The sequence below is a fragment of the Cucurbita pepo genome, chromosome LG02, assembly GCF_002806865.2.
Source record: "Cucurbita pepo subsp. pepo cultivar mu-cu-16 chromosome LG02, ASM280686v2, whole genome shotgun sequence".
NCBI classification, from domain to species: domain Eukaryota; kingdom Viridiplantae; phylum Streptophyta; class Magnoliopsida; order Cucurbitales; family Cucurbitaceae; genus Cucurbita; species Cucurbita pepo.
This window is the reverse complement of record NC_036639.1, coordinates 14,155,428-14,165,219: the sequence shown is the minus strand read 5'-3', so window position 1 is coordinate 14,165,219 and position 9,792 is coordinate 14,155,428. Positions and strand designations below refer to the sequence as shown.

Genomic DNA, 9,792 nt, shown 5'->3' with positions numbered 1-9,792 from the left:
AAAAAAAAAAAAAAAAAAAGAAGATTTATCAGAAAGAAGGGCTTGTACTGGAAAGAAAAAGAAAACAAAATAGATCATTCAACATGGCTATCGATTGCTTTCAGTTGTGTAGCTGATTCTTCTTAAAGCAAACTGAGTTTCTTTTCAGCCAAGGACCCACGGGAGATTCTTATCAGCAAGAATACCATTCAGATGAGAACAGTGTCTAGCTGGGAGGAGTTAAGCACTAAAGATATGGCAGGTAAATTAAGCTAAATTTAGTACCAAAATTGAGGTCGAAGGTTATCAACTTACAAATCCATTTTCAAGGGCTCTAAAATCCAGATCATCGTTCTTGTCCTCCTGCTCCTTATCCAGAAACTGCACGTAGAAAAAATGTGATTCCTCATGATATTATGGATAGATGTATGACCAAAAAAAAAAAACGATTATCAGATCTAAATAGCTTAGGGGTAAAAATTCAGAAACAGCACATGAGCATGCCGCTAAGAGAGAATCACAACCACAGTTTATTCGACACCATCTCCGCTTCCAACAAGTGGGCACAATTCTAGAAGTTAAAACCTAATGGCATTCTTCAAACTGAATCCAAGATTCATTTTTAGTCAATACCTCCATTCGGAAGAACTTCTTCACCCGATCAGAACCAGATTTTTCCACTGCTCCAGTTGATTCAATTTCCACAATATTCTGCCGTTGTGTGGTCAAGCGGCGAGCTGCTCCCTAATTAAAAAAAATATATATATATATATATATATTACTCCAAACAATAAAAACAAACCAACTGCACAGAGATGCTTCCTTCTCAAGAATATAAATTGTTAAGACGATATGTTAAGCACTCGACAAATAACTCTACTTATAAAGAATCCAAATGTGACGAAGCATCAAGTTTTATTGAAGCTCCTTACAGCAGCAGAGGCATCTCGACCAAGTTGTGCAAGCTGAAGACCAAGACTTTGCTGATTGGACATATACTGTCCTGCAGGATACCTGCTGGCCGAAACAGCATTCCAGTTTAGAGTAGACCTCCACACACTTTGCTTTGTTGATTTAAATCCCTGTCAAAAAAAAAAAAAAAAAAAAAAAAAATGTCAACCATACTGACCAATAATAGCAAGAAATTACACCCTGAGACAAAGCTGCATAAGTATTATAGAAATAAAAACAATTGTAGCTGGGGCAAAGGAAAAGATTTGAAAAAATATTTCTAGAGATAATATACAAGACCACATTGCAGGTTGACTACTTAGGAACAACAAGTTAAGGATTGTGTGACTAACGCCGTAACTTTGACCATAACCAAAACAGTGGCCAATTAGCATTACCTTTTAAAGCTATCAAAATAGAAGGATCTTACTGAATAAAGATAATGACTAGTGAAAGAGGAACAACATCGCAAGGGTTGATATGAAGTGGAACTGTCTACAATATAGCATATTGCAGACTCATAATTTACCACATTTAGCACACGTCAATTCTAGGTCTATCAGATTCTCAACTAATTTTCCCTATATGATACAAGGGAATTGGTTTCCTTTTAACTTCTAGTTGATTTGATTAAACCACTCAACTATGCATTCTAAAGATCATAAATCACCTGTTCAAGTTCAGGCAGAAGTAAATTCAGACGAAATAGCACCACTAATTACAACCTACTAGCATTTTTCGAATATATTTATCCATCAAGATAATTAGAACAATTTTTAAAAAGTACAAGGACAGTGCAAAACCTTGTTACTCAGCGGCGAAGTAGGTATTTCAATGTTGAGAGAGCAACGTTTAGGGAAATTTTCCTTTTCTATGTCATTGATAGCTGCATTTATCAAAGGCAAACAGACTGAAACAGCGTCCTTGAAATCACTTTCTTGGCTTTGATCCTTCTTCCTGAAGTAAAATAAATATAGGAAAAAGGACTTTAAGGATAATAATTAAGCAGCAGTGAAGCTGAATAAGGAAAATACAACATCAACCAACCAATTCAGAGATATTGATATAGATGGTACACCACAAATCAATGCCTCCCTTGCTCCAGCAACGACACCTGAGTAAAACCTGGCAGATTTAAACAATCAAATTTGGCACTAGATTAAGGATCAAATCATATTATAGGAAAAGGACCAAAAGATAATTATTGTTTAAAAAAAGAAAACATTGTGGTCTACACTGACATCTTCACATAACAAACAGAACTTACATGTGATGACCACAGCTCGATCCCCGGTTAATTCCACTAATGACCTGAAATTTATATCAAATATATCGTCGTGACATGTTACTGATAATTGAATTAGGTTTAGAAACCCCACTGCTATGATCTAAAAATGCTAACCAGAAGAGGCTTCGACCAGGAAAAAAGAGCTCCAGATAATGCTAAGGAGACACAATCTGCCGGCGTTCCTGAGGAAGAGTAACCGAGTGCAATTAGGTATTGGAATTTCTAAAGCCTACAGGAAAGGATGATTGTTTGTGTACAGCCAATAGCCAAATAGAAACAAAGTTTTAAATTAGATCAGTTAGCGATAAACACCATGCTTCTGGCTGATGAATTGAACTTATTTAAACCAAAAAATAAAAGATCAGACGAAATATAATACACAAACAGGAGAAATCAGAGAATATACAAACCCCAAATTTAATCTAAATTGATCATATTCACGACAGGTTAAGACAGTTGAAAAAATATAATATGAAAGGACAACCGCAGCAATATTCATACCCGAAACTTCATAGGCTGTGGCACCGTCAATTTGAGCAGAAGTCGCAGCAACGGTTTCTCGAAGAGTCACAGAATGACTCGAAACTGATTTGTCCCTGCAGCGCAGATTCCGAACTATTTAAATCACAGGCGTTCAATATTCAATAACGAAGATACCAAGATACCAAAAAAAGTGACAGTAATCTCCATAACAGGCAACAAACATTGAAAGAGCGCTTAAATAGCCAAAAGATAAATCCAATCCGCAATAAGACGAAAGAACATCAACTCACGATTGCGGAGCGCAAACATGGACGTTGTAAGAGCCTTGACGAACAAGGCCTTCGATGAGGTAAGTGAGGCCGGGAGAGTCGATTCCTTCGCTGTTAGTAACAAGAATAATCGGCTTCTGAGTTCCGGAAACCTCAAGATTGGCATCAGAAGTAGGAGATTGAGTCTCAGCGGATGCAATAACATCCTTGGATTCTTCGCCTTGTTCACCGGCGCCCTTTTTGCTGCGAAGAGCATCTTCAAGATTGGAAACAAGGCCCGGAGGCAAGAAGTTCTTCTTCACAGAAGTAGAGGAAGTCATAGACTTCAAATTCAAAAGGGATGATTGATGAGAAATGAAGAAAAAGGAAGAAGAAGCTTGTTCTGTGGAAGGAATCAGAAATCAGAACCCTAGAATCAGAGTTAAATGAGCAGAAGAAGACGAATAAAGCGCTGAAACTGAAAACGGTGAAATTGCTGAGGGAAGATAGATTGGTGGTCCGGTTCAAACGGCGTTACTTTCGTAGAGAGAGAAGAAGAAGAAGAAGAGAGAGAGAGAGAGAGAGAGAGAGAGAGAGAGAGAGAGAGAGATAGTTTACTGGTTGTTATGGCGTCAGCTAAAATGGAGAAGAAGAACGGGAAATTCCAAAAATAAATAAATAAATAAATAAACCATTTTCTAAAAGCCAAATTTTTGGATTATGGAATTTAAAAGACATTTATAACCTTTTCCCTTCACAAATTTAGAGAGCCCCAAAATTCAAATTACTCCCTTTTTATTGATTCTCGATGCAAGAAAACATCCCTTTTTATTCAAAACTTAGACCCACATGTATATTTAATTTATAGGTAAAATTAAATTGTGCCTACAAATTTATTATTATTATTATTTTTGTCTATTATCATCCAATTAATCCGAAGATTTAAAAAATTAAACTATAACTTTATAACTAGGAATATGCTACATAACCTCTCATTTATTTTCTCTTAAAATAAAAATAAAAATATATATATTATTTTTAGTAAATATTTTATTTTGTAATTTTCTCCTCTCATTATATTAGTTTATGATGTGATTTACTAATTTTCTTTCAAATGATGAGACGTTTGAGGATATTTATGTCTTTATTTATAAGTAAAGATATTTGGCTTATTTAGTAATATTATTGATTGCTTGCCCGGCTTTACAATTGTATATAATATTTATGTTGAAGTATTCCATTTGTATATATTATTGCCCAAATAAACAAATATATATATATATTTACAACGTTTTCCTAATGTTTTCAAATATTCCAAATAATTAAATGATATGAAATTCAGATTTCTGATCTGGATTAACTCTGAACACATTAATTATTGATTTAATAATGCAATTAAACTCTTCTGAAATTTAAAGTATGAGTTTTAAGGAGAATGAGCTAAAAGTTAGGCCAATTAAGCGACTAATCATCGGCTACAATTTCTAACATTTCGCCGTTTTTGGACCCAACTTCTTTTTGAAAAACCCAGCATTGAAATTGAAAAAGAAGGCAAGAAAGAGAATAATGTAGTTCAAGCTGACGTGGTGGACCCCAGTCCGTTTCTGAAACTAAAACTTTATGGTTTCCACGTTGGCTTGCCCCGGACGGGGATATACTTATCCCGTTCCGTTGTCGCATATCTTCCCGAATCCAAACATACGTGCAATCAAGGTACGTTTCGAATTCGATTCTTCCCACAAATTTTAATATAAGAAAAAAAAAAAAGTCCGTTTAATCTTATTTTGAGTTCGATTCCCTTTCGTTTAAAAATACAAATTCTTTTCATCTTAGTTTTCAATAATTTAAATAAGGAAAAATTGAGTTTATATTTCACTATTTCCAACTAAATTTAACTTATCAACCACTCAAAATAATAATAAGTACAATGCAGTCTTGTCTTTCCGTTGTACTTCTGCATTCTGATATTATTTATTGTGCTATCAAACTTTAAAATGAATCTAGTCATTGCCATAGTAAAACGTTCCGTTACATCGACAACAATTATGTTATTATTTCTTTTTATAATGAATTGAATTTTAGCGGACGAGAATTGAGCAATCATGTCATCTTTTGAAGCATAGAAATGATATTTTTTTTTGTTCGGCTGGAATGATGTCTAGAAGCATCTTGAATTGAGTTTTTGACTGCTTTCAATCCATTATTTCACCAACTTTATACTTACGTAAAATAATTGCTATAAACTTTTATCTAAATATGAAAAGTTTTTTATTTTTATTTTTCATAAGAATCAAGCCCATGTTGAACCCTTTCCTAGAAAATACTCAAATAATATTCACATTAAAAAAGTTGACAATAATTATTTTTCAACACTACTAAATAATACATTTTAAAAAATATATTTGGGTATTTTTATTTTTATTTTTAAAATATTCATGAATAAGTAGATTTTCTGTTCTTATTTTAAAAATTATAATTCAGTAGGAGAAGGAAAAGAAAAAACACTTTTAAGTTTTTAAATTTTCATGAAAATAATAATTAATTTTTTTTAACTTGACTACTTAATAATTTAATATTTAATGTAAAAAGTTCCATTAAAATTAAATTTGTTATTTAATAATTTAGATTTGGTAAGTCATAAGCATATATATTTTTTAAATAATTACGTAAATTAGAGTCTAATTTGCTACTAAACACGTAAATAATCTTTTAGTTTCGAAAGAATATTTCATGCAAAGTGCTTCGGTATGATTGATATTGGGCAAGCCCAACGGACCGTGTGTAATGGACAGATAGCGGCTCCATTTTTATCTCTTTATCCCCAAAATCCCTCCAAAACTTTCTCCTAGAAGAGCGTGCATCTTCTCACCCATCTGTGGCCATGACATTCTTCGTTAGAGGCACTTACACTCACAATCTATCTTCAACTGCCATGGCAATGTCCTCAAGCTTTTGCCCTCGCCTTCCAGTCCAATTCGGAACAAAACCCATTTTCCATATCCCCACGAAACCTTCATTCTCTCTGTCTTTCAAGGCTCTCTCTGTTCAAGCATCCTATGGATCTTCTGGTAAAGGTAATGATATGATAAATCGTTTTGATTCTTCTACATCTTTGTAGCTTTAAGTACGGTTGTTTCGATTCTGCATTTGAAGTTAAGTAGAATTATCGGATTTCCCTGTGAATCGAGCTGTTCGGTTTCAGTTACTGAAGAATTTTCATGTAGTTTTCTTGAGGAAGGCTAGGGATGGGAGTTTATTATAGTGCCGAAGAAATTCTACTGGAATTTAGTTTGAGTTATCGATATTACGAAATTTGTTTAAATTCGAGTACAGGGAGATAGCAATTATTAGTACTTTGTGTTGATGCTGTAACTTGTAACTGACATTCGGGAGAGTTTTTTCTTGTTAAATCTCGACGTCCACATTTAAAATTATAGGTAAGATAGAAGAAATATCAAAATTTTCGTTATATTTATGATCCATTTTAGAACTCATTAGTTAGCTATGATTTATGAACTCTTAGAAATGGCTCATATATTTTCTAAGTGAACCATCTGCTATTTATCTTAATGCATGCTTGTTTTTGTATCAACAGAAGAGCTGCGTGTTGGCTTCCTTGGTCTTGGTATCATGGGGGCACCAATGGCACAGAATCTTATAAAATCTGGGTACTAGGGTATTGCTTGATTGGTGTTTCATTACTGCTGGTTGTTAATTGCATTTTGAATTTGTATGATGAAGAATTAATGCGGATTTTCATATATGAAATTTGGATTAGAATTATGATCACGTATTTTCTGATAAAAATACAAAATGTTTCTGTTGATAATATATACTTCCCCTCTTACCTATTCGTGTTTTTTTTATCAAATCAGTTGAAGAGGCTAATTGTTTACAACTTATATTATATGTGATTCCCTTACTGGTTTATGGCAGCTGTGATGTGACTGTTTGGAATAGGACCAAGAGCAAATGTGAGCCTCTCATTAATTTGGGTGCAAAGTGAGTTTCTGATGTGCTTGGTGTGAAATAGTGCTTATTTTCTCCTTTTATTGATCTTTTTCTTACTAAGGTGTGAATGGAAACCATTTGAAGTACTCTTCAGAATCAGTTTTTCTTACGAAATGTACTTTTTTTAAAAAATAAAATGTAATTTTGTTTCCTACAGAAAATGATTTGGAAATTTCCATTAATATTCAAATAAATCGGTTTATACAGATACCAGTCTTCTCCGCAGGAAGTGGCAGCGTCTTGCGATGTCACATTTGCAATGCTTGCTGATCCTAACAGTGCAGTGAGTATATTACATTTTTAGTTACTATAATAGTGCTAATATCTCAACTTTAAGCATCTCAAATTTGTGCTTTTTTCAGCTGGATGTTGCTTTCGGGGAAAATGGAGCTGCAAATGGAATGGCTCCAGGAAAAGGGTATCACTTTTTTTTCGTTTATGGTGTGTCAATTCTTGTGAGATTCCACATCGGTTTGAGAGGGGAACGAATCATGTCTTATAAGGGTGTGGAAACCTCTCCCCAGCCGATGCGTTTTAAAACCTTGAGGGGAAACCCGAAAAGGAAAGCTCAAAGAGGACAATGTCTGCTAGCGTTGGGGTTGGGTTGTTACAAATGGTATTAGAGCTAGACACTGGGCGACGTGCCAGTGAGGAAGCTGGGCCCCCAAGGGGGGATGAATTGTGAGATCCCACGTCGGTTTGAGAGGGGAACAAAATATTCCTTATAAGTGTGTGAAAATCTCTCCCTAGTAGACGCGTTTTAAAACTTTGAGGGGAAACCCAAAAGGGAAAGCCTAAAGAAGACAACATCTGCTAGCGATAGAGTTGATCTATTACAATTACGTGACTTCATTGTGCAATAAGAGTATTCTTGATTGATCCTCAAAACTCCTTTTCTAGATGAAAATCCAAGTTTTCAACAAGACACATGGCAAAAATCTCCAATACGCTGTGCCAAATTGGATGCAAAGAACAAGCAATAGAAATACAGTTTGACAAACTTTTATAACAACTCAAGTTAACATCAAATCCAGTTTCTCCTCCAAACATCATTTACTGTTCTGAACAAAAGAGTTCCTTTCTTATGTGCATGTAGATATTATCATCATTTAGTTTAAGTTCCATTCATGCAGTTTCATATTTCACCAGGTATGTGGATGTTTCAACGGTTGATGATACTACTTCCAAGTTGATCAGTGCACGTATAAAAGATACCGGAGCTTCGTTTTTGGAGGTAGGTGATTCAATATTCAATCGTAAAATAGAGATTATAATGCATATAAAGAGCAGTTAGGATGATTTTTGTTGGGATAATTGCGGACATGATAAGATTAACAAGTGAAATTTTAACTCGGCTCTTGGAATTTCCTTCTAGGCTCCTGTTTCGGGTTCCAAAAAGCCAGCAGAAGATGGACAGCTGATATTTCTTACTGCAGGTCAGAAATTTGCTCATATTCTTCGCTATATTCAAGAGTCTCACGTAGTCACTTGAACTATAAATCCGAGAAGATAGCGTTGTTTAAATAATGGAACTGTTCCTTAAAGTTCTTGTGATGATTTCTTTCTGGTTTCAGTATCATAAGATCTTTGTTTATCCCTCAGAGCTAGTGTTTTATTATCCTATTATAGGAGGATTACGATACTGATGTAGTAGCTGCATATTCAGGTGACAAATCTCTCTATGAAACTGTTGCTCCATTTTTGGACATCATGGGGAAGGTATAACTACAAATACTTTTTTCACCATTCATAAATGTCTCGAACATGATGATATAAACTTAACCATTTCCGTGTGTGTGTGTGTGTATATATACTGTCAGTCGAGATTTTATCTTGGCGATGTCGGAAATGGAGCTGCCATGAAACTAGTTGTCAACATGATCATGGGAAGGTTTGGCCCAAATTTTACCATCAATCTTTTTTACCAATTTCTGATTAATATCTTGGATCTTGACAATTGCTCCCCTTTTAATTTTTCAATACTTGAAGCATGATGGCAGCTTTTTCCGAAGGACTGCTTCTTAGCGAAAAAGTAGGACTCGACCCAAATGTTGTCGTTGAGGTATATTATCATGCACAAACATTTTAAAGCTATTCAAATGTTCAAAACTTCACTGGAACAATTCTGTTAATTTTTAGTACCTACCTTCTTGTGTAACATTCATTGTGATTTTCGGCCTATCATGGGCGACGAAGACGACTCCGTTGGTCAAACGGGTGGGGAATAATCTTCATACATTGTGAAATTACAGGTAGTTTCTCAGGGTGCCATTAATGCACCAATGTACAAAATGAAAGGACCATCAATGATCAAATCCCAGTACCCCACTGCCTTTCCCTTGAAACATCAGCAGAAGGTTTGTAAATCCGAAAGGCCTTTGTTTGGGTTTAACGAAACTTTTAACCTCTTGGTCGATGATGAATGTTTGTGTTGTTTTCTAAAGAGACGTTTTTTGTGGCAGGATCTAAGACTTGCTCTGAGTTTGGCAGAATCAGTATCTCAATCCACTCCCATTGCAGCTGCAGCAAATGAATTGTACAAGGTAGCCAAATCTCATGGACTTAGTGATCAGGATTTTTCAGCTGTCATAGAAGCTTTAAAAGCAAAGTTGCAGCAGTGATTACAATATCTATCACTTCAACTTCTCTTCAGTTGTATTTATAACTCTTTTTTTCCCTTTTGCATGGTGATTTGGAAATCTATTATATATAAAATTGATTTGTATTTGTAAAACCTAAAAAATTATTTAGTCTCTAAATTCTCATAAAATAATGTGTTAGTTAATGAATTTTAGCTTGTAACGATACAGTTTCTGCACTTTAGAATTTATA

The 9,792-nt window shown here is 34.6% G+C and overlaps 2 protein-coding genes across 2 annotated transcripts in view; one reads left to right on the top strand and one right to left on the bottom strand.

Moving 5' to 3' along the window:
* Nucleotides 1-3,542, bottom strand: part of LOC111788012 (5'-nucleotidase SurE-like) — a 4,086-nt gene extending 544 nt beyond the window's left edge. Inside the window, exons 1-9 of the mRNA XM_023668147.1 lie at nt 2,992-3,542; nt 2,720-2,814; nt 2,333-2,400; nt 2,198-2,241; nt 1,978-2,055; nt 1,734-1,887; nt 912-1,061; nt 613-723; nt 295-360 (exon numbers count right to left, since the gene is read on the bottom strand). Coding sequence (XP_023523915.1) covers nt 295-360; nt 613-723; nt 912-1,061; nt 1,734-1,887; nt 1,978-2,055; nt 2,198-2,241; nt 2,333-2,400; nt 2,720-2,814; nt 2,992-3,290 — 1,065 coding nt within the window. The 5' untranslated portion in view covers nt 3,291-3,542. The remainder of the gene's footprint in view (nt 1-294; nt 361-612; nt 724-911; nt 1,062-1,733; nt 1,888-1,977; nt 2,056-2,197; nt 2,242-2,332; nt 2,401-2,719; nt 2,815-2,991) is intronic.
* A 2,288-nt stretch (nt 3,543-5,830) lies between these two features.
* LOC111788914 (glyoxylate/succinic semialdehyde reductase 2, chloroplastic-like) lies at nt 5,831-9,694 on the top strand. The gene is made up of 12 exons (XM_023669490.1): nt 5,831-6,023; nt 6,545-6,617; nt 6,886-6,951; nt 7,168-7,243; nt 7,323-7,378; nt 8,110-8,194; nt 8,336-8,396; nt 8,627-8,679; nt 8,781-8,851; nt 8,950-9,022; nt 9,213-9,317; nt 9,423-9,694. The coding sequence occupies exons 1-12, from the start codon at nt 5,831-5,833 to the stop codon at nt 9,579-9,581; spliced, it is 1,071 nt and encodes a 356-aa protein (XP_023525258.1). The 3' UTR covers nt 9,582-9,694.
* The last annotated feature ends 98 nt before the right edge of the window (nt 9,695-9,792 follow it).

Coding starts and splice junctions, on each gene's coding strand:
- LOC111788914 (XM_023669490.1), top strand. CDS start 5,831: ATGACATTCTTCGTTAGAGGCACTTACACTCACAATCTATCTTCAACT. Junction 6,952..7,167: donor CTCATTAATTTGGGTGCAAA/GTGAGTTTCTGA, acceptor CGGTTTATACAG/ATACCAGTCTTCTCCGCAGG. Junction 9,023..9,212: donor ACCCAAATGTTGTCGTTGAG/GTATATTATCAT, acceptor GTGAAATTACAG/GTAGTTTCTCAGGGTGCCAT.